The 24202-nt window shown below is 45.5% G+C and overlaps 1 protein-coding gene, 1 long non-coding RNA gene and 1 other non-coding gene across 10 annotated transcripts in view; 2 read left to right on the top strand and 1 right to left on the bottom strand.

The window, feature by feature from the left end:
- The window catches only part of MYH10 (myosin heavy chain 10), a 163587-nt gene that overhangs the window by 19645 nt on the left and 119740 nt on the right, over window positions 1–24202 (bottom strand). For all 7 annotated transcript variants that reach the window (XM_063629436.1, XM_063629434.1, XM_063629431.1 and 4 more), the window contains 11 exons: window positions 20319–20427; window positions 20081–20212; window positions 18991–19197; window positions 16545–16682; window positions 15279–15402; window positions 13017–13188; window positions 11351–11563; window positions 7380–7524; window positions 5838–6044; window positions 1728–1832; window positions 326–478 (listed from right to left, as the gene is read on the bottom strand). In XM_063629436.1, the coding sequence (XP_063485506.1) occupies window positions 326–478; window positions 1728–1832; window positions 5838–6044; window positions 7380–7524; window positions 11351–11563; window positions 13017–13188; window positions 15279–15402; window positions 16545–16682; window positions 18991–19197; window positions 20081–20212; window positions 20319–20427 (1705 nt within the window). The remainder of the gene's footprint in view (window positions 1–325; window positions 479–1727; window positions 1833–5837; window positions 6045–7379; window positions 7525–11350; window positions 11564–13016; window positions 13189–15278; window positions 15403–16544; window positions 16683–18990; window positions 19198–20080; window positions 20213–20318; window positions 20428–24202) is intronic.
- Window positions 13351–22057, top strand: LOC129470590 (uncharacterized). 2 transcript variants are annotated; one of them, XR_010118259.1, is made up of 5 exons: window positions 13351–13838; window positions 14149–14255; window positions 15476–15817; window positions 19760–19851; window positions 20529–22057. It is a non-coding gene; the product is annotated as an uncharacterized lncRNA (long non-coding RNA). The 2 variants fall into 2 exon arrangements; XR_010118258.1 differs by lacking the exon at window positions 15476–15817.
- Window positions 17679–17740, top strand: LOC129470822 (U7 small nuclear RNA). The gene has a single exon (XR_008653344.1). It is a non-coding gene; the product is annotated as a U7 small nuclear RNA (small nuclear RNA).

The raw sequence follows: 24202 nt of genomic DNA, 5'->3' as shown, positions 1-24202 counted from the left end.
AACATTTTGAGAGAAGAAAAATCAATACTGTGATTTTAAAACAAATGAATCTTAGACTGTCACTTAATTTCTTAGCTAATAGTCTATAAAATGATGACTGGATTGAAACTTTTCATTGTTGACACAGTCCTAGGTCCTTATTTTAAGGGCTTCTAGCATTATAACCAGCATGTGGCTGGGTCAAAGAAAAACCATTTAATGGGCTTAATTTAGTACAACCTAATTAACTGTCCCAAATGGAGTTGAGACAGGCCAGCACAGCAGGGCCAGGAGCTGCTGAAGACACACATCGAGGCCACCGCGTCTTCCTAAAGAGGACACACACCTGGGACTGCAGGGCCAGCACTTGCTTCTCCAGGTTCTTCCTGGCCTCCTCCTCCTCCTCCTGCTGCTCCTGAAGACTGTTCTTCTCCTCTTCCAGCTGCCGGATCCGACTGCTCAGGTTTAGTTTCTGGCGTGTCTCCTCCTGAAGAAGCTCCTGTGTATTTTGTTTAAAAGGGCAACACTTCCGTTATATTTATCACCAAAACAAATACACCTGTATTAAAGAATTCATGTCGTAAAAAAATGACAGCCTCAGTGCATGAGAACGCCCAGTGACATTAACAAACACAGATGATTTAAAAACACACACGATAACTTTGTAAAAGCTCTTCACACCGACACTGCTTCAGACTCATCTCTGAGAAATGAGTGGCAGTGCCGTCCACCCAGGGGCCCAGGCTGGAGCCTCCAGGCATCCCCGAGGCCTCCCCTCCTGCGTCCCCCACCACACCCCGCCTCTCCTCAGTCACACCTGGAATCCCTTCCTCTCCACCCCCTGCCCCATCTTAGTTCAGGGCCTCGGCCCTTCGCAGTAGGATCACGTCTCCCGTCTTAGGCATCCCCTCAGTTATCTGTCCTTCATGTTTCCTGCCAGACTGACTTCTAAAATGTAAGCACAAACATGTTTTTCCTGTTACTTCCAGACTGGAAAATCTTCAGAGGCATTAGTTGTATGGAGCAGAATTTCTGGGCCATGGCTCCGGCCTCCTCTAGTCTCACTCACCAGGCCGCACCTTGTCATGCATGGAGTATGCTTCAGTTAAAATGAATTTGTCCCCAACTGCCTAATTATTCCACTTTCGGCCTGTCTTGAGATTTTTTTTAATCCCCAGCACCTAGCCTAAAGCCTGGCAAATAAACACTCATAAATGTTTGTAAATTTAACAAAACTAAGCTGTAAAACTCCAAGAATAAAGTGCTACGTTATTTTCAAGTAACCTGTAGATGACTTAAAAACATCCCTAACGGATGATGCAATACAGATCTTAGTCTGATAAGCCTCAACTCACCCTTTTACAAAATGGACTGTTTCTCACAGGTCAGCACAATGCAATTCCAACCATAAGGAAACAATCTTACCGGAAATGGCCAGCAAGACACTGTGTGCAGGAGGACCATGGCTTGGGCCAACCACAGCCCAGGCAGCAGCCGTGAATGGCAGCTGGAGCTGCCTCCGAGGCCACCCACATGCCTGCCAGACACAGGAACCCCAGGGGCTCTACATCAAGACACTGAGCTTCCAGGGAGAAATCCTGAGTAGCAAAGCTGGCTCCAAATAAAAATATGACATAAAACTAGTAAGAGGTGACACAGAAGGCAATTCTGGGGCCAGCATATTTCACCAGCTTATATATTACAGAAATGTTAGTTATTGTAAAGATCCCTTGCTCCCTGGGGAATACCTGTGTATCCTGTAGTTGAGACTCAAGACTAGCTGCGTCCTTGGCAAATTTAATACCCTTCTTCTCCGCTTCTTCCAGAAGGGTGGAGACATTATCTAGCTCATTCTGTAAGAAGCAAAAGATTAAATTCAACTCAATAGTAAGCGAGCAGAGAGGGTCTAGAAACATAGCTTTTAAACAGAACACAAATAGAGAAGAACTCGGGGGGAGTGTGAACCTGAAACTATCCATTCAGTTAAGGAAGACTCACCACCAAGAGTCTGTTGCCTTCAAACGGAGCTCAAATAAGTAGGTACCAGAACCTGCCTCCCTGGCCACCTTAATAGTCTCTACCCATGGAAAGGACAGGGGGCGGGGGGGTCTCCTAACTGGTTTCCTACCTTCTTCTATTTTTATCATGAAGAGACAAAAATTAAAGCAAAGCCTTTGAAAGAGTGACTGTATCCTCTGTGGGGAGGCTGAAAGGCCAGCAGGTGCTTGATTTTGGTCCTCCTTCACATGAAGATGCATTAACCATATGCTTTGGGAGGAAAGTATAATTCACATTCTTTTAGAACTTGAAGCTTCTATAAAAGGGATAAAAGAGGTTTTTTTTTTTTTTTTTGAGACAGAGTCTTGCCCTGTCGCCCTGGCTGGAGTGCAGTGGTGCAATCTTGGCTCACTGCAACCTCTGCCTCCCGGGTTCAAGCGATTCTCCTGCCTCAGCCTCCCGAGTGGCTGGGATTACAGGTGCGTGCTACCGCGCCCAGCTATTTGTATCTTTAGTAGAGACAAGGTTTCACCATGTTGGCCAGGCTGGTCTTGAACTCCTGACCTCATGATCTGCCTGCCCTGGCCTCCCAAAGTGCTGGAATGACAGATGTGAGCCACCACACCCAGCTAGAAGTTCTTTGAGGTTTCAAAAAACTGGTATTATATATTCGTCATGAATATTTAAGCTACTTCTTATGGTCAGATTTAATTAATAGTATTTTTTTCTTCCCAATTAATGATATTTCTAAAATATTTTCCAAACAAATCTTCATGGTATAAGATGCTTTATAATTTTTGACGACAGTGGGTGCTGGGAAGAAGCAGAGGGACGCAGAGGGGAAGCAGGGCGCCATGGGTTCTCGCTTGTCCTTGTCACACCGGCCAAGGGAAAGTGGACGGTGGCACAGCCACAACGGAGCACAGGCTGTAATGCTTCCATCTTCACTCTTGTTAGCAACATCCTTCGCAGAGCTCACACTTCATCAGTCTTGGGAACAGTGTGGTGGGGAAGGGCTCCAAAGTCAAGAGGGACTCCGGCCTTCAGCACCAGCTCTAGAATTCGCCAGGTGAGTCACCAGAGGGGGCAAGAGCCTTAGCTTCTTTGAGTCTGAGGTTCCTCACCTACCAGAGGGGTTGACTGAGGATTAAATGGGGAACAACGTACATGGGAGCCTAGCATATGCCTGGTGTGGCACAGGGGACAAGGAACTGTCACTCCCCTCTCTTCCCTGCTGTAGGTGGAGTTCATAATGCAGTTTCAGAGATTTTCTCTTTTAGGAACAGCTTTCCAGATGTGTGAGAGCACACACACAGTATTTCAGTATCTACACGTTAACACGGCAGGCCGGGACCGCCCTCCTTCGAAAGGCCTGCTTGTGATGCTGACCTTTGGCTGGTGTGTGGGAACTTGAATTTAGCAAGAGTTCCCACTATTTCCTAAACGATAAGGGTGGCTTTTCTCTAAACTGTCCGTGTAAACAATATGGTCTGTGTTGAACACCTGCATTTCTTCTGGGAGTCTGCAATTTGGGTTTATGCTAGGCAAGAGGTGCCTATGTAACCAGCCCTTAATAAAAACCCTGGGCACTGAGTCTGTAATGAGCTTCTTGGAAGACAACATTTCACGCATGCTGTCAGGACTCACTGCTGGAGGAATGAAGCATGTCCTGTGTGACTCTGCTGGGAGAGGACTCCTGGAAGCTTGTTCCTGGTTTCCTCAGGACCTCAGCCCTCGTGCCCTTCCCTTTTACTGATTTTGCTTTGTATCTTTTCACTGTAATAAATCTTTGCCATGAGCAGGCCTCTCTGCTGAGTTCTAGAGTCCTGGAGAATCATGTACTGTAGTGTGGTCTCGGGCCTCTGACACAACACAGCTCTGTAATGCTTTTTCAATGTGGCAATATAGGATGTACATCTTTTCTTACCAGTAAGGACTCATCGACTATATTGTTTTTGCTGGTTGCATAGAAGTCCGTATTAAACATTAAAGTTGTTTCCAACTACACTCAGCCCTTCCTATCCATAGGTTCCATCTGTGGATTCAACCAACCATGTATTAAAAATATTCAGAAAAGGGCTGGGCGCCGTAGCTCACGCCTGTAATCCCATCACTTTGGAAGGCCGAGGTGGGCGGATCATGAGGTCAGGAGATCGAGATCAGCCTGGCTAACACGGAGAAACCCCGTCTCTACTAAAAATACAAAAAATTAGCTGGGCGTGGCGGTGGGCGCCTATAGTCCCAGCTACTCGGGAGACTGAGGTAGGAGAATAGCGTGAACCTAGGAGGCGGAGCTTGCAGTGAGCTGAGATCGTGCCACTGCACTCCAGCCTGGGCGACAGAGTGAGACTCCGTCTTAAAAAAAAAAAAAAAAAAAAAATTCAGAAAAAACCCCTGCATGTGCACTGACCATGTATAATTCATGACTCTTTTGGGTTATTTCCTAAAAACATGACTTTTTTGAGTCGTTATTTCCTAAAACATACAGTGTAACAACTTTTTACATAGCACGTACATCATCTTAGGTATTATAATGAGTAATCTAGAGATGATTTATAGTATATGGGAGGATGTGCACATATGCAAATACTATGCCTTTTTTTTTTTCTTTTGAGACAGTCTTGTTCTGTTGTCCAGGCCGGAGTGTAGTGGCGTGATCTCAGCTCACTGCAATCTCCACCTCCCTGGATTCAAGTGATTCTCCTGCCTCAGCCTCCCGAGTAGCTGGGATTACAGGTGTGCACCACCACACCTGGCCAATTTTTTTGTATTTTTTAGTAGAGATGGAGTTTCACCATGTTGGCCAGGCTGGTCTCAAACTCCTGACCTCGTGATCCGCCCGCCTCGGCTTCCCAAAGTGCTGGGATTATAGGTGTGAGCTACCAGGCCTGGCCCCACACTATGCCATTTTTATTAGGGACTCCAGCATTAGCAGATTGTGGTATCTGCAGGAGGTCCTGGATGCAATCCCCCAGTGGATACCGAGGGCTGACTGTATATACTTTTGTACACACTTCTGCAATGAACATTCTTGAAGTTGACTCTGTGTGTACATCCTTAGTTAATTCCCTAGGATAAATGACTAGACATGGATTTTTCGGATCTAAGGATACTCCCAGTTTTAAGGCTCGTGATCTAAGACTGCCAAACTGTCCTTTAGGAAAGGTTGCACTAGGCCAGGCACGGTGGCTCAAGCTTGTAATCTCAGCACTTTGGGAGGCTGAGGGGGGTGGATCACACGGTCAGGAGATCGAGACCATCCTGGCTAACGTGGTGAAACCCCGTCTCTACTAAAAATTCAAAAAATTAGCCGGACATGGTGGTGGGTGCCTGTAGTCCCAGCTACTTGGGAGATTGAGGCAAGAGAATAGCGTGAACCCGGGAGATGGAGGGTGGAGTGAGCAGAGATTGCGCCATTGCACTCTAGCCTGGGCGACAGAGCGAGACTGTCTCAAAAAAAAAGGTTGCACTAATTTATACCAGCAGTGTAAAAAATAAAACTCTCGCAAATCTTTGCCAATGTGAAGTATAATTTTTTTGGCCCATTGTTCCTATTCTCTTATTTACTGGACTAATGGAGAAGCTGAAGTGCTTAAAACTGTTCAAGCAACTATAAATACAATTCAAAGTGGAACTGATCAAGTCCAATTCATGCTGTCTTCTTCTTAAAATAAATATTACTTAACTTCATCAAAGTAATAGACACTAGGGACACCTAAGACTCGTTGTATTTACTGGATAGCAATTTTCAGGTACTGTATAGCACACTGGCCATGGGTCTCTCATTGCACAGAGGATGCAGTGGTAAATTAGGGTCATGCTACAGTGGGATGTGTGTACTGTGGAGGTTTCTGGCTTACCTGCAGCTTACTTGCTTTCTCCGCCAGCTCCACCCTGAGCCTGTCGCCTTCGGAGACCTTGGCATGGAGCTCCTGGACCTGCGCGTCGAGCTTCTTCCTCTTGTGCTCAGACTCAGCCTTGACCTGCTGCAGGACCTTCACCTCACACGCCAGCTCCTTGTTATCTGTCTCCAGGCCCTGCTTGTTCTTCTCTAGATTTGCTTTGAACTAGGAGATGGAAGGGAAAACAATTCACTCATTATTTTCTAAAACTCCATACAGAGGACTGCTTTTTGAGTCTGCAGAATTGTGCCTAACACACAGTGAGTCTGTAGTCAACATCTGTTGAATGAATGAATGAAAATGTTTGCTGTTCTCTGAGTGTGAGGATTTCTATGTAAGGAACACATGCATACATACTGCTCCGAGGAGCAGATGCAGATATTTAGGGGCTCACTTAATTAGCCTTGTCCATGCCAGGTGTGTCCTGTCTGCAGCGTAATCACTCACACTGTCCTCTGTATAAAACAAGAGTTGTTAGTGTAAGAATTGTCTTGCGCTTACTAACATGAGCAAGCCCCCTTGGTGCACGGGTGGCCACAACAGGATGTATCTCCGATGACATCTTGCCTCAGGGACAAGATTGGGTGCAGTAAGGTGGTCACATGGGAATCTGGGCCACACTGTCTGGCTTCAAGCCGCCTTTCCATGAACCAGCTGTGTGACCCTGGCTTAATTACCTAACACGGCTGGGCCTCAGTTTCCTTGTCTTTTAAATGGGAATTATAGGAGACTATGCCACAGGGTTGTAACACAGATTAAGGAAGGCAATTCATGTAGGGTACTTAGCACAGTACCTGACACAAACGTAAATGTTCCGTAAATGTTAATATTGTCATTGTCTAAATTAAAAGGTGGCAAGTGGCTAGGCAAAGAACAGAAAGATGGGGAAACCGGAGCAAGAACCAAGTTACAAAGGCAAGGATGATTATGGGAAGTCATGGAGGCCAGTCTGTACAGGAGGGTGCTGTGAGTCACAGCGCACATGAAGTAAAGTTTCAGGAGAACGGAAAGCCTGTGTCTGAGATACAGAAGCGGGAACAATGAATGAAAGCCAACACTGTGTGTGGTGGCTGAGGTGAGATCACAGGCAGGGAAGGACAAGAAGGGAGAGATGAATGTCAGGAAACCCTGAAGGGGAACATTGGCAGGACTTGTGACTTACTGGCAGCAGACAAGTAAGGGAAGAATGACTTTCAAACCATTTGGGGTTTTGAGTGAAGCCACTGGGAGAAGGATTTAGTGGAGGAGACACTGGGGAGGACGTGTGGTTTGAGATGGCGGCTGGATCCATGCACTTGCATCTGGCTTTTCTTCATAAGGAGACAGTGTGTTTTCAGAAAGCCGCTCCTGCCTTGGCAACTGGGAACCCAGCAGCCCACTCAATGACGTACAGAGGCTGGAGCCTAATCAATACATGACTGAACAGAACGGCACATAGGATGGGAGTGGGTCTGACGGCGACTTTCTCCAGGCCACAGCACACGGCAGGGTCTCCCTTACCCGCTTGGCCTGTTCCAGCTGCTCTGAGAGCTCCTCCAGGGCTGTTGCGTGTCTTTGTCTCATGTCTTGGATTTGGGCTTCATGGTTCTTAGTTTCCTCCTCAAGAGCCTTCTTCAGCTCTGCCACTTCTTGTTCACGTTTTGTACTAGAGAAGGACATTTTTTAAGAGAGATCAGAATTAGTTGACTGATTAAAAACACATTTTCTTTTTGAAAAAGTACTGTTTTTGTTTTAAATATTACATAAATTCCTTTAATAAATATTTGATGTGCTATTTCCAGTAGGCTGGCAGGTCTATTACTGTGATATCAGAAACCCTCCTAGAGAGCTGAGTAGTGCCTGTAATCCTGGCAATTTGGGAGGCTAAGGTGGATCGCTTGAGCCTGGGAGGTTGAGGCTACAACCAGCTATGATTGCACCACTGCACGCCAGCCTGGGCGAGTGAGACCCTATCTTAAAAAAACAAAACAAAACAAAAAACCAGTGCAACTTCCATGTCATGTCTGGCTTATCAAGACAAAGGGTGACATCCCTAGGGGTCTTCAAATTGTTCTGGGCAGTCTGGTTTCACTGGAGGTCAGGAATTGGTTAACACAAGATGCCAAACTGCCTGCCATAGCCCCAACAGACTTGAATAAAACTGGAAAAAGGGAGTCTCCCAGAGATTTTCAAAAGTGAAGGGGTGGCAAAGGCCAAATGAATCAGGATGTTGCAGTGTAACAAAGCAAGACTCTTAGCATTCATGTGAAGAAGCCGCAATTAACTAACATCCTCCTAAAACTCTACCAGGAAATGGCTTAAGGTTGGGGAGGAGGGCATTATCTTTTGGAGGGGCAGGAAAATTAAAAGGCAGCTCAAAGGGTTCAGAAAGGGTCTCTGATGTTTGATATGAGAACACAGCAGGTCCATGGGCATAGAATTGGAATATTCTGACATAAACTGTGGTTTTATCTAACCTGCACTTTACGGTATGAAGATCACATTAGCATTAAATATCTTTCCATGGCTGTCTAATATTTTTAAAATTGGCTGTAACGAATACAGGGTAACTTGAATAACCAGAGTTACTCACTTTCTGGAAATCTTACTCCCCGTGGCGAGTCACTCTAAATTTGTTCATCTGAGCACCATGTTTAAGCATGAGCTTGATGAAGACTGAAGCCAGTCAGGTAAACAGCGCTCCTGCTAAGACCTATACTAGCCCCGTTGAATTAGCTACAACCTCACACTAATCCTGAAGCACATCGCTAGCAAACTTGCTCTATACTTTATAACATGCCACAACTTAGAACAGTGATTCACACACTGATTCCCGTGTGGACACATTATCCCTCTCTTTACCTCTCTTCTCATGGAGTCACGAGACGCAGGGGCTGGCTGAGAGATCCCTGTGCCAAGAGAACGGCCTGGTGGCTGCCAGCTCCATGGTTGCATGTAGCCCAGCCAGAAGGAATCACTGGGGATTCTTTGTGGTCCAGCCTAGCTCAGCCCCAAGTTCCAGTGGCTCAGCCAGAGGTCAAAGACGTGCTGCTCTGGTCCTGTCCTCTGCAGGCTCCCATCAAGATCATTTCAGCTGACTCTAGTGGCCAGTGCTTCACTGATCAGACTCCAGGGAAATCTCTCCTACTAGCAGCACACTGTCTTTTGGGAAAACAGTGTGTGTGTGTGTGTGTGTGTGTGTGTGTGTTCCTCATCCCTACTTGAATCCAATGGTCAAAGGAAACCTTCACCTTCTCTTCTCCAGGCTGAATGTGTGTGTGTGTGTGTGTGTGTTCCTCATCCCTACTTGAATCCAGTGGTCAAAGGAAACCTTCACCTTCTCTTCTCCAGGCTGAACAACCCAATTTCTTTTAGTTTTTCATCAAAAGACCTTAAGAGAGTGAAAATGCCAGTGAGTCTGCAGAATAGTAGATGATTTACGGAGGACTGTTACTTTATACTAATCATGGGAAGAACCAGGGCCCAGGGGGGGTGGTTTGCGTTCTCTAAGGGTCCTTAGCAAGAATGGAGGACATGTTTGAGCTGCAGGCAAAACAGAATCAGTGAATGCTACAGCTGAGCATAGGCATGGTTTTCATAAATATGCGCACTTTATTTTTTTGCAAGGGTTGGATGGAAAAATGATCAGAACCTTATTTTCTATTGTAGTTAAAAGCCCAGCTGGGAGTGGGGAGTTCAGCCAAGTCTAGTTCAGTGGTTTCTAGATTTTATAAAAGCAGATATGTCAAAGAGAAGTCCAGGACTTAAACTACTAAAAGCAGTTACTCTGCTAAAGTGGGGTAAGGGCTGGGCGCTGTGGCTCATGCCTGTAATCCCAGCACTTTGGGAGGCCAAGGCGGGCGGATCACCTGAGGTTGGGAGTTCGCGATCAGCCTGACCAACATGGAGAAACCCCGTCTCTGCTAAAAAATACAAAATTAGCCAGGAGTGGTGGCGCATGCTGTAATCCCAGCTACTCAGGAGGCTGAGGCAGGAGAATCGTTTGAACCCAGGAGGTGGAGGTTGCAGTGAGCCAAGATCGCACCATCACGCTCTGGCCTGGGCAACAAGAGCGAAACTCCATCTCAAAAAAATATAAAATAAAAAATAAAATAAAATAAAAAAGTCGGGTAGGAAGCCTCGAACCATGCCTGGCTCAGATGGGGTTTTTCCTCTCTCTGGGAAAAAGCTGAAGACAAAAACCAACCAACCTCTGTCCGGCTGCCGTAGCCGTATATATTCATGGCCGGGATCATGGCAAACATTCCAAGGCTCACCCCTCTGTTCTCCAGCACGCAGAGCCTCCCCACACCCACCATCTGACCTCAGTCTCGCTGTTCTACCGAGCTGGCCTGCTCTGTGGATACCATGATGTCATTCTTTCCACGACCAAGTGCCCAGGTTTCCAGCTGCTGGGTGGACCCAGCTGATGACATCCTTGTCCTCTGGGGAAACGCGCTGGTTTTCACCACAACCCATTTCCCTCCTGGTTGCTGTGGGTCATTTTCTGCCTCTCTGGCCACACTTCCATTCATAAACAATTCCCTCCGTCCTTCTTGCTTTATTCCAGGCCTCAGCAACTCCCCAGGGTGATGGGCTATTCTTGCCATCATTCACACCCTGGAAGAGCCAGCAGGTGCGCCTGCAGCCAGCCAAGGTGCGAGGGTTCCCTTCTGGCTGGGACTCCTGGGGTGGCCCTGAGGTACTTGGCAGTGTGAGTCTGGGAGGGAGCAGATGGCCTCTGCCAGGACAGCAAGCTGGCATACCCCCCACACTGCTCTCCACAGTGACGACACCTATGAGTCCATGGGAGCCGCAGGCCAGCACCAGGCCTGCGTACCGGCTCACTGCTAAGGCTCTCCTGCGACTCGCGGACTGCCACGCTGCAGTTTTCTACCCGGGAGCCTTCTCTGACCATGTTCACCTATGCTTGTCACCTTTTTCGTGCCCACCCCGGCTGCTGGCTCGTGATGCTGCATATGCCTCTGCCCACTGCACACTCTGTCCCAGTGCCTGCACCAGCCTTCTTCTCACCCTTGTGAAGGCACCCTTCCCTTTTCAGCTGGTTACCTATACCGTTCACACCACCTGGCACTGCCAGCATACGTGCCTGGCCTCCTGGGTATCTCCTCCTATTCCTGTGTTTACCCTTCTCCCTCTGGTCCTATCTATAAATCTCTTTTCGCTGCCCCCCGCTCTGTGTAGTTGTCACTGTCTCTCCCTAGACATCCATCACTGACCACAGCTTTTCTGATCACATCCATCTCACTCTGTGTCCCTCAGTCTGTTGGTTTACCCGCCCACCCCTGCACAGGTATTTCTACCCATAGGCTGGTCTGTTTCTAACCATTACCATTTAATCACCGTTCCACCTGCCATCATGAGGAAAAGCACACCACCTCCCAAAGACAGCAAGCACACCAGGCATTTCTGCACAGGCTCGGTGGAGAGGTTGGCGAGCGCTCGGGCCCTGCTTCCTCTCCCACACTCACCGTAGTTCCTGCTGGGCTGCTGTGGTGTCCAGCGTGTCCTCCAGCTCTGTTTTCAGAGCTTCCAGTTCCTCACTCAAGTCCCTTTTCTGCTTTTCGGCCTTGTTCCGTGAAGCCTTCTCGGATTCAAAGTCTTCCTGAAGTTCCGCAATTTGGGCTTGTAGCTCTCGCACAACTTTAAGGGCATTGTTCTTATGGAGTGTTTCATCGTCACCTCTGTTAAAACACCCAGGCACAAGAGGCACTCAGAGACGGCACCCGGATGGCCTGTTTCTCAGGCGAGCCCCAACCCCCGAGCACCTCTCCACAAGGAGACCCCAGTCCCACATCCCTCCTCCTGGGGCCTGAGGCTGGTGCAGATGCTCAGCACCTGCTAGGGCAGGAGGAGGGCCTCGGGTAGGGGACTTGCTGAAGGCCCCAAAGCTAATGGTAATGGCAGAGCCAGAACTAGATTCCAGCCCAGCGCCCTTTCCAAACGACCATGCTTCTCCATTAAAAGGTAGGACACCCTTACTTTAGCCCTTAGAATATGAAAACATTTTCTCTGAACTCAAAGGCTGAAAACATTTTCTCTGAAGTCAAAGGCTGTTATAGTTAAAAATCTGCTTCTAACTATGAAGGCGTGACCTCCTCATCACACCGGAACCCAGCCAAACCAGGGATGCTCCGAGAACACAGTGGAAGAAAGAGGCTCTCATCCTCACACCCTCCAGGTGCCGCTCTTCCATAGGGCATCTTTTTGTTTATGTCTGTGGTTTAAAATGTTGGAAGATTTTTCTGATTGGGAATAGTTGGGACGTTTGAGGTAAGGGAAATTTTTCTTATAAGATTTTGATTGTAACACATTATAAACTCCAAGTATTACAACCATGTAGCCAAATAGTTATTCTTTATAAAGAAATGAAACATGAGACATAAATACATTTATTACATCTGATTTGCATTCTAAACTGAATGGTTTAGAACTGCTTATTGAATCATGCTGTCAGTGGAGAAATATAATTTCTGAAAAGTGATTTCCCTTCAAGTTCTAAAACATACTATAGGCCGGGCATGGTGGCTCATGCCTGTAATCCCAGCACTTTGGGAGGCCAAGGTGGGTGGATTACTTGGGGTTAGGAGTTTGGGACTAGCCTGACCAACATGGTGAAACCCCATCTCTACTAAAAATACAAAAATTAGCCGTTGTGGTGGTGCACACATGTAATCCCAGCTGGTCGGGAGGCTGAGGCATAAGAATTGCTTGAACCCGGGAGGTGGAGGTTGCAGTGAGTCGAGATTGCACCACTGCACTCCAGCCTGGGTGACAGAGTGAGACTCCATGTCAAAATAAATAAATAAATAAAAAAACATACTACAGTTAATCTGTAATGTACAGAGACCAAAACATTTGTTATACTGAAATAATTTGTTCTGGTGTGAATTTCCAAGGGTTTCATAATATAATTTGTCATTTTAAAGTATAAATACTGAGATGGTTTTATGAGACTTTCTTGCTGCCCTGACACAAATTCTGTACGCCTGGGCTTTTCACTTTCTCAGGCCACACCGAACAGCAAGTAAACCCCATCTCACTCTCCCAGGGTTTTTGGATGCTCCCGAACATAACAAAGTCTGCTGAAACTCAGCCCCAGGGGCTCCCGTGCAGCGCAGCTGCGGGGCCGCAGACCTGGCCAGCGCGCCCTGCAGCTCCTCCTCCTTCTTGGCCAGCTGTAGCTTGAGCTCGTCAATCTGCGCCTGCAGCTCTGCGATCTGGTCCTGCAGGTCGGTCGTCTCCCCGTCGAGTTTTCTTTTGGCCTTTTCCAGTTCCTGACGAGTCTTTTCTTCCTTCTTTAAGCGTTCTTTAAGGCAAGACATAAGAAGCTCTTCAACACACCGAGTGACTCACCACAGGAATAAACTAAAATTCAGACTGATCCAAGTTGAAAATAAGCCATTTTATTCAAAAGCTTGTCACTGCCCTGATGACATGGTCATGCCCTGATGCCAACTGCTCAGTCATTTCAAACCCACCGAGATCTGGAGGGGAGATAAATTAGTGTGGGGAGGGAATTTTAAGGAAGAAGTTGAGTGTCCTAAGAATGTCCTTTCATGGGAGGTGAGACCACACTGTGAGAGCCGAAGGGACCTGGAATCCTCTCACATCAAACCCATCGCTGTGCCCAGGTTTGCAAAGTGGCTCAGCAGGTGCTGGGGCAGCAATCGTAGCTGCCTGTCACCCCATTCCCTTTTCCATGGGAACCCCTGATCTGAACCAAGAAAACTGCCGTTCTCGAGTACTGGGAGACAGGAGACAGAAGAGTGGGCAGAGAGGGCCAGGCCTCTTTTCCATCCTCCCCTCTAAAATTCTGCAGCGATCTCTCAGTTAGCCTTAGTGATCTATTTCACTGAATGATTTATTTCCTTGCAACGACCTGTATGCCTTTGTGTTCTCCACCAGGAACCAATTTGCTGAGAGGATGAGACCGAGTGTCACAGGCTGATCAAACAGGTGAGTAAAAAAAGCACATGTGCTTATGGGTACTTCCTCAGCAGAAGAACCATATACTAGTACAAATGGTTTATGAAAGTAATTTCATACTGACATTCCCTCTTTTGTTTATACTAAAACAAACAAACAAACAAAACCCCAAATATTTTTAAAAAGCCAACCCTATCATCTTCCTATCATAAACGCACACATTATCAAAGAGTGGGCACCTGCCTGCAGGCGCCTGCACAGAGCTCCCTCCCCCTAGTGATGGTACCAGTCTCTAGCTGCTCTTTCCAACTTCCATCCTCTTTTCTTATTTCTTTTGCAGAAGCTGTAATGTCCTAGGATTTCCTGATACTACACTGTGGCTTGGCCCTCAGCAGTGTCTTCTCTGTATCTGCCAGCTTTTATGTCACTGGCCAGTCCCTTTGTGAGGTAAAATCTGGGCACTTTAATGCAGCTTTAGATTAAACACAATGGTCTGTAGGACCCAAACAATTTAACCCTGACCATGCCCACCAAAGGGCAGTATCTTTTACCACAGTACCAAAGTTAAAAAAGGAAAACCAGGACTGGCGCCGTGGCTCATGTCTGTAATCCCAGCGCTTTGGGAGGCCAAGGTGGGTGGATTACCTAAGGTCAGGAGTTTGAGACCAGCCTGACCAACATGGTGAAACCCCATCTCTATTAAAAATACAAAATTAGCCAGATGTGGTGGCACATGCCTGTAATCCCAGCTACTTGGGAGGCTGAGGCAAGAGAATCGCTTGAACCCAGGAGGTGGAGGTTGCAGTGAGCCAAGATTGCGCCATTGTACTCCAGCCTGGGCAACAAGAGTGAAACTCCGTCTTAAAAAAAAAAGAAAAAGAAAAAGGAAAACCATTTTATCATCATTTCAAGGCAACATAAAATAACCTTAAGAGCCCAAGAGCCCTTTTTATTATTTTTTAAAGACAGGGTCTCGCTGTGTTACCCAGGCTGTAGTGTGGTGGCATGATCATAGCTCACTACAGTGAGCTCCTGGGCGCAAGCAATTCTGCTGCCTCTGTCACCCAGGCTGGAGTGCAGTGGCACGATCACAGCTCACTATGGTGAGCTCCTGGGCACAAGCAATCCTGCTGACTCAGCTTCCAAGTAGCTGGGACTATAGATGCGCACCACTACGCCAGGCTAATTTGTAAATTTTTTGTAGAGGTGGGGTCTCACTATGCTGCCCAGGCTGGTCTTAAACTCCTGGCCTCATGAGATCCTCCTGCCTCAGCCTCCCAAAGTGCTAGGATTACAGGCCTGAGACACCATGCCCAACCAAGGGACCTATTTTAATAAGTCAACCCAAACTGAAGGTCCTTATTGTTAGTAATCATCATGTGTATTTTTTATTTTTGCATGTTCTGATTACAGTAAAAGCTAAACACTCACATGTCCTAGTCTTTGATTTCTCTAGCCCCAAACACTAACCTTCTAAATCTGAGATCATCACTTCTTGCTTATTCCTGATTTTGGCCAAGTTTTTTGCCTTTTCTTCCTCTTCGGCCAGCTGAGAGGAACACTCAGCAATGCGATCTTCCATGAGTTTCTTTTCCTGGACAGGAAAAATAGACTGCTTCAGAAAAGCCACTCAAATTGACCACTTGGGTTCTGTATTCCTTATAAAGGTCAACTGTCTTTGACTCAAGAAAAAACAAGTACTATTGGCACTGCCTCCCCCAGCAGACTGTACACAGTCATGTGCTGCAGAATGGTGTTTTGGACAATGATGAACCGGATACACAACAGTGGTCTCCTAAGATGATCATGGAGCTGAAAACTTCATCAGAGCTGTCATAACACCACAGTGCAATTACTCTATTTTTAAAATAAATGTACTGCAGCCTCAGTGTGCCATGTTGATAAAAGTCTGCAGTCATGTACAGCAATGTCCTAGGCCTTCACATTCACTCAGCGCTTACTCACTGACTCACCCAGAGCAGCTTCCAGTCCTGCAAGCTGCATTCATGGTGAGTGCCCAATAGAGGTGTGCCATTTTAAATCTTTTCTATCATTTTTACCGTACCTTTTCTATCATATTTTTACTGGACTTTTGTTTGGATATGTTTAGATATACAAGTACTTATTAGCACTGTGTTCCAACTGCCTACAGTATTCAGGACAGTAACATGCTGTACAAGTGTGTGGCCTAGAAGCAATCGGCCACACCGTCTAGTCTAGGTTATGTATAGCAGGCTCTACCATCTAGTTTGTGTCAATACACTCTATAATGTTTGTACGAGGATAAAATAACTTCACAATGCATTTCCCAGAATGTGTCCTCATCGTTAAACAACACACAACTGTACTCCAAAAGGGCAGGAAGGCTTACACGTCTTGGTACCCACCCCGGGAGCTTGGCCCAGCTGCCTGGTATTCAGAGTCCCACAGCCAATGGTGGACGAATTAGTGCTTGCACAGATGGAAACAAGTCATCACTGAGTGACCATTATGCACAAAATGCACATGCTGAAAGTCTAAAAGATTATCAGGATATTTGATAAGGTTTAAAAAATTCAGTGGTGCCTGTGTCTTTAGAAATCTACACAAGTAGAGACTTACAGAGAAAATTCAGTAAATGAACCTAAAATCTTGAGAATTTTCTGTTTGAGGTCACTTTCAATGAGTGTATCAACATAATATTATATAAATATTTTCTGTAACTAAAATCAGCTTTTTGTGGGAACAGTCTCTTACTTTGATAAACTTGGAATTTTGGTCCTCGAGAAGCAGAATCTCCTCTTCCATCTTCTTGATCTTGGCCTCTGCTGTCACTTTTTCCAGCTGCAGCTTTTGCCGAGCCCCTTCCTCCTCGTCCAGCTGCTCTTCCAGGTCCTTGTGAAGAACACACAGTCAGTATCGCCACTTTCTCGAGATTTGACCACACATTCATTGTGCACAGGAATGCATTACAATGAGATAGTAATTTTTTTTTTTTTTTTGGGACGGAGTCTCGCTCTGTTGCCCAGGCTGAAGTGCAGTGGTGCCACTTCGGCTCACTGCAACCTTCACCTCCTGGGTTCACGCCATTCTCCTGCCTCAGCCTCCCGAGTAGCTGGGACTACAGGCGCCCGCCACCACGCCTGGCTAATTTTTTGATTTTTTTTTTTTTAGTAGAGATGGGGTTTCACCGTGTTAGCCAGGATGGTCTTGATCTCCTGACCTCATGATCCATCCGCCTCAGCCTAGATACTGATTTTTGATTCTCAAAATGCCAAAGATATTTAAAAAAATATGACATGCAGTTATGTGAAACAGACATTTGTATCTGCTACAGGCTAAAGTACAAACTGGGTCAATCCTTCTAGAAGCCAACATGGTAAAACGTAGCTTTGAAAATGAGCCTTTCCTTTCAACCAGCAATTTCAGGAAATTGTCACAGATGCGATTTATATAAAAAGACATACAGTGATAAGTTCAGGCAAACATGAATAATGTAGTAGCACTCATCAAATGTGTATTTAATTTAGCTGAATCCAACTATATACATGTTTGGCCAAAGAGGAGAGAAAGAGAACATGAAAACAACAATTTAAATAGTACAGGTCGTGAGAAATGAGCTGTCTCAGTTCAAGTGTACCTTTCATAGCAGAAGCACCTCATCAAACTGGGCGGGAGTATAGAGTTTACATGTATTTTTATTAGAACATGCAGATCTTTATACTCTTCATTACTGTTTATGATAAACATGCTACTACACAGGATCACAGATAGATTACCCTATTTTATATGAGGTGATTATTACACACTGCATGCCTGTATCAAAACATCTCATGTACTCCATATATACAGACATATACACACACACGCATAAAAATTAAAAGAAAAATAAAGTGTTACAGCTCTTTTAGAATTTGTCTAGCAGGCTTTCTGGTTTCTGGTGGGAAGCTCCCACCCCCTCCAAAAAAAGAAAGAAATAAAAAAGTTAAACAAAAAAAAACCCAGGCCGGGCACAGTGGCTCACGCCTGTAGTCCTAGCACTTTGGGAGGCCGAGGTGGGTGGATCACCTGAGGTCAAGTGTTTGAGACCAGCCTGGCCAACCTCATCTCTACTAAAAATACAAAAATTAGCTGGGCATGGTAGCAGGCGCCTGTAATCCCAGCTACTGAGGAGGATGAGGCAAGGGAATCACTTGAACCCAGGACGTGGAGGTTGCAGTGAGCCGAGATTGCGCCATTGCACTCTAGCCTGGGCAACAAAGTGAGACTCCGTCTCAAAAACAGAACAAAAAAACAAAAACAAAAACAAACTTCAAAAAACCAAAACTAGGGTTGTACAAATCAACACATGGCCAACTTAAGGAAATGTTCAAGAGTAACTCTGGCTAAATAATTTACTCATTGTTAATTTTAGAATGAAACCATGGCAAAAAATGAGTGTTTTCTTGTAAAAATTTCAAACACACATATAAGCACACAGACCAGAATAATGAGCCCCACACAGAAGCATCACCCTGACCTTAACAAGCATCAACTCATAGTCAATTCCATTTCATGTGTGCCTCCACCTGCTCCCTTCTCCCCCTGGGTTATTTTGAAGCAAATCCCAGACATCATATTTCACTTGTAAAACCTTCAGGCTGTACCTCTAAAATATAAAGACCATTTAAAAGGCACATTTCTGTTTCGATCAGAATCCAAAAATTGTGCCTCATGAGTACAGCCTGTATTTCAAAAAGAAAGTTAAGTACCAGGGAAGGGCTAATTTTTAAAAATTCTCATTCTGACTGTTGGCCACCTCCTATGTCAGTGCCGAGCGTTTCTTATTAGCCAAACCACATAGTAGATGTCTATCTAATGAATGGAGTGAGCAACAGAATCACTGACAACATGAAGAACAAGTTAGGTCTTCTACAGAATGCTACAGATCCTGGGAGGTTTGCGACTGAATCTCTTTGCAAACTGTAAGACGCCACGTAGAACATAAAAAAGATTCCTATTCAAAATGACAAATCTGTGTTCAAAGAAAATCTATTATAGGTGTGTTTCAAATGATGGTCATCTTTCTAAGGGTGGCTTCTGATAACCCAGAACCCTTTTGCTTCTCTGTAGACTTCAGAATCCAAACACTTAACTTCTGTTTATTCAACAGATCCATCTGAAAATCCAAAATATGCTCCTAAGTAAAAATTATTATACATACCTGAATATGTGCTTGCATTTTTTTCTTTTCATTTTGGAGGATTTGGTTTCTTTCTTCTTCTTCTTCAACCCTAGACTCCAAGTCATGTAGAATCTCTTCTAATTCCTGCTTTTTAGCAGCAAGTCTTGCCCTCATCTCTTCTGCTTCAGCAAAGAGCTCAGTCTCTGCTTGTAGTTGTTCTGCAAGGATATTCTTCTCTTCTAAAAGCTGCAATCACAATAAAGTGTCTGTGATTTGCCCCTATTACATACGTACACAGTATATATTCACCGTGATTTCAATGGTCAATGCATATCCAAGAAACTGGGAGATAAAAACATGTGACATCACGGGAAGAACTTTCAAATACGTTTTTGTCTATAGCAAAGCAAGTGAGATGAAAATATTTTGGTTGTTCCTGTTGTCTCAAGTTACTGTGAATAATACATATTAAATTCATTATAGTTCATCTATGAAGGTAATTTACAAGGGACAGATAAATAGGAGAGTGAAAATATTATTCAAATGCCATAAAGTCCATGGTGATTACTAATGCCTGTTTGGTAGTAAGTGATATCCTTGGCCATTATTGTTAATATTTTTGGCCTTGAACACTATAATTCTATTATTGCCACAACAAACATCTCCTGAGCCTCAGCTTTGTCCATGAAGAAAACTTCCCAGAAGAGGGACACACATTCAAGACCACTGCTGCTAGAGAGGTACAGGTGGTGACCTCTACTCAAGCATCTCGTCCTTTGACTATTTTTCTATTTCCCCTCATAAACAGACACAGGAAGGTGACAGTACTGGGAGCCTCATTGAAAACAGGTGTTAAGTACATGCTTGACAGCAAGAATAACAAAAGCAAAGATGCAAGAGGTAAGGTTGATTTTAACTTCTACAAATCTAAAATGCAAGGCAGAATGTATCTGTTAACTCTGTTGGCAAAATGTGTACAATTTGGAAATGAGTGAAAAGGCCTCACATAAAATAAGATGATATGGTGGGTATAGCTATTATTCATAATGAAATGTGTGGGGGTTGCTATCAGTGCAAGATCTCATAGGGATGCAGGGCCAAGTGTGAGTTACAAGGTCACTGCACACACCTGCTGGTGCTTCCGCTCCATCTCCTCCAGCTCTCCTTCCACCTTTGTCTGCTTCTCCTTCACCTTCAACAGCTCTTCATCTTTGGCCTGAAGTTCTTCCTCCTGGCGAGTCACTTGTAGAAGCGGCTTCACCTATGACAAAATTAAGCAGTTTATCATTCCAGCTCTTTCCTATGGGTTTTTCCTGATCAGACTCTGCTATTTGAAAGGGATCTGGAAAGAAGTGAGCCAAGCTCACCTTTGTGAAGACTCGCCACCACTGCCAGTGCCGTAATTTCAGGTACGCGGCACAGTTCCGCTGCAAGACCTTTAAGGCACTCAGTTGCTGCTGCTTCTTGGCAAAGGCCCTGAAGAACAATAAGAAAAACTTATGATGTAAAGAAAAAAGTGCTTGAATGGCTGTTGTCATAAGAAGCATTTCTAAAGGCCCGTGTTCTTCTTTGTCTAGGATAGGGAATGGATGCATCGATCAAGTCCTGGGTGAAACGCACAAGGAAGCCATTCTGGCCGCTTGAAGCCACACTGGCTTGTTGGCCTGCTCAGCCCACCTCAGGCCCCTGGCACCAGTTCCTGCACTGACTTTCTTCACGGATGCTGCCCTGCACATTCTCCTGCTGCCACTCAGCCATATACCCACACTGCGCACACTAAGAAACCGATTTTCCTGAGGCAATGAAGACTGTAGATAGAAGGGCCCGTTTTCTCTGTGCTGCTGCTCTTTATCGTGCCTTTAGGAGCTACTCTCTTGTTTTCTTTTTGATATGTCACAGAAGAAACATTTCTCCCCAGTCCCCAAGGTAATTTTTCTCCTCCTTCCCTCCACTTTGCCACAATGGAGTGCAGCACTCAAAAGCTACAATGGGGTTGTCAATGTCTCTCATTTATGGCCCGCCTCCTCCAGGGCCTGGAGATGACTCTGGATCTGTGAAGCCCTCACCTCATGACCATCCTGGGCTTCCCACTACACCCTGCCACCTCCTCAGCCCCACAGCAGGGTCTGAGACCCAGTTCCCATTCGCCTTCACTCTGCTATTTTCAATTTCTCACTCTCCTTCAGGAACACAGAAACCCTCAACCCCCTCCCTGCCAAAAACAACCCCCAGGGCCAAATGAAGCTCATTACCTTGCTGTTCCTTTGACAGACAACTGATATTTTTCTACTCCTTATGAAACTCTCAGGGTCCACAGGCAAACGTTCCTATTACTGACTTCCTGTCTTCCAACAGTCGGCTTTCTACCCCACCGCGCTACCGAAGCTGCATTTTAGATCTTGACAAAGGACTCCCAGACTCAGAACTTAGCGGCTTTTCCTCAACCAAATCCAAGTGCCTTGCGTGCTGCACTCCTCTGGGGACTACCCACTACTGGACATCTCATCCCTGGATTCCAGAGCACCAGAATGGCCTCCGAGTCTCCTGGGCCCCACTAACAGTGCTGATGCTCCACTCTGACAGTCCACTCACACGGCTGCGCTCCCACCTAGACTCTGAGTTCCTCAGGAGCAGGGATCATGGCCCAGGCATTTTTGTTGGCACAACCAAGTGACCAACAGACTCCAGGCCTCCTGAGGATGTGTTTGTTGAGTAAATTAACTATTAACTGGGTATTTCCTAGAAATAATCTGTAATTGTTTCTCTGGAGTCCTTTTATAATGGCTTGCAGGGGTAGCTATAGGACTCTCCTGGGAAAGAGAAGCAATTGAAGGTGATGGAAAAAATAAGAAAAACACTTCGAATTATTCATTCACTCCAGCAAACAGCGGTATCAGGAGTGGGAGTGTCTTAAGAAAAGACAGACAGTTGCTGTTTTAGAGCAGAAATTACCTACCTGTCACATTTCCTCGCAAGAATCCCACAACTGCAATACTGCCAACGAATTCCTCCTTGCTGGTTAGAATTTTCCAAGCCCACTGCTTCATAACTGTTTTTATTCTTTTTTTTTTTTTTTTTTTTTTTTTTTTTTTTTTTTTTTTTTTTTTTGAGACAGAGTCTCGCTCTGTCGCCCGGGCTGGAGTGCAGTGGCGCAATCTCGGCTCACTGCAAGCTCCGCCTCCCGGGTTCACGCCATTCTCCTGCCTCAGCCTCCGAGTAGCTGGGACTACAGGCGCCCGCCACCGCGCCCGGCTAATTTTTTGTATTTTTTAATAGAGACGGGGTTTCACCGTGGTCTTGATCTCCTGACCTCGTGATCCGACCGCCTCGGCCTCCCAAAGTGCTGGGATTACAAGCGTGAGCCACCGCGCCCGGCCTTTTATTCTTGCTCCTTACAAAACCTTCTAACTTATTCCTACCAGCCAAAAAGAATTAGTCAAGTCTTTTTTTTTTTTTTTTTTTCCAGACAGAGTCTTGCTCTGTCGCCCAGGCTGGAGTGCAGTGGTGCAATCTTGGCTCACTGCAACCTCTGCCTCTTGGGCTCAAGCAATTCTCGTGCCTCAGCCTCCCTCTGGTGCCGCAGCCTCCCGAGAAGCTGGGACTACAGGTGTGCACCACCATGCCTTGCTAATTTTTTGTATTTTTAGTAGAGACAGGGTTTCGCCATGTTGGCCAGGCTGGTCTTGAACTCCTGACCTCAAGTGATCCCCCCACCTCAGCCTCCACAAGTGCTGGAATTACAGGTGTGAGCTACCATGCCTGGCCGGGATTGGCCAAGTCTTAATTCCAAGAGTTTCTACTACAAAAACAAAAGTTTCAAAAATGACTTTTGAATCTATTAAGCATCCACCTTCCAATTCTCACAACTGCCTTCAGGAATGCTGTAAAAATTCACCCAATCTTCTTATTAAAAACTACTGCCCTAGTTGCTTCTTTGGTCCTCTGGGAGATAAAACTGTCAAATGATGAGTCAGAAACATGCTGGGCACTTTGTTTAGTGGAATGTGGCAGCTGGTTTCCTTCTCCGCAGTGGTCGGCTGATTGCTATTACACCTGTGTGTCAGGCACTGTCCTCCAGGTTTTCATGAGGGAGCTGTGACATCAACCTATCTCCGAGTGTCTGGAAAGTGAACTTCGAAAGTGTTCAAATCACTTTAGCTCCTTCCCTCTTTTTATCCATATCCCAATGTCCTCCAGGGTGCTTCAAGCTCAAGTTCATGGATTTCTGTAAAGATACCTATTTTTTTGACTATTGTAAGCACTATTCTGTCTTTTTCCACAGTACAATCTGGTTCTTTTGAATAGGTTATCTTCTTTTTTTGATTTATCCTAATTTTAAGTTCTAGCCTATGATATGCATAGCGTGACTAAAATATTTAGGGGCAGGGGCTGCAAAGGCAAAGGCATGCTGGCTTACATATACGATTACATGGATTTGTTAGCTTTAAGTCCTTAAGATGAAATAATGCAAGTGAAATATCTTTGTTTTTAACTTTCTATCTTGAAAATTTTGCAAGCAAGGTTTAGATCAATGAAAAAGCTGCACAAAGTATATCTGTATACTTCATTTCCTGCACTTTTGATAGTTGTAGCATGTTTCTGGCAGGTGTCAAGTTTTTTGCTAACTATGAAGTTAGCCTGGCACCTGCCATTGCTCACTTCTTATGCTATGTTAGGCATTCTGCAGTTCATTGGATACAGTGAGGAGGGTCTTTGCTATCAACAGGTTCACTTTATTATTTATATAGTATCTAAACATTAGTATATAAAAACCCGGCGGGGCGCAGTGGCTCACGCCTGTAATCTCAGCACTTTGGGAGGCTGAGGTGGGTGGATCACGAGGTCAGGGGATTGAGACCATCCTGGCTAACACGGTGAAACCCCGTCTCTACTAAAAAAAATACAAAAAATTAGCCGGGCGTGATGGCAGGCACCTGTAGTCCCAGCTACTCGGCAGGCTAAGGCAGGAGAATGGCATGAACCTGGGAGGTGGAGCTTGCAGTGAGCCGAGATCATGCCTCTGCACTCCAGCCTGGGTGACAGAGCGAGACTCCGTTTCAAAATAAAATAAAATAAAATAAAAACCCAAGTCTTTTACTCCTTTTTGCCAAATGTTTCTTAGTATCAACCGGAAGATATTATCTATTTGTCTTCAACTTTCCAAGCTACTCTTTTTACTCCGTATTCTATTTTATAGGCAAAACCCCACAAGTATTGCCTTTACCTTCTTCCATTTAAAGCCCTCTTGACC

This window comes from Symphalangus syndactylus, chromosome 20 (genome assembly GCF_028878055.3).
Source record: "Symphalangus syndactylus isolate Jambi chromosome 20, NHGRI_mSymSyn1-v2.1_pri, whole genome shotgun sequence".
NCBI lineage: Eukaryota > Metazoa > Chordata > Mammalia > Primates > Hylobatidae > Symphalangus > Symphalangus syndactylus.
This window is presented reverse-complemented; position numbering and strand designations above follow the sequence as displayed.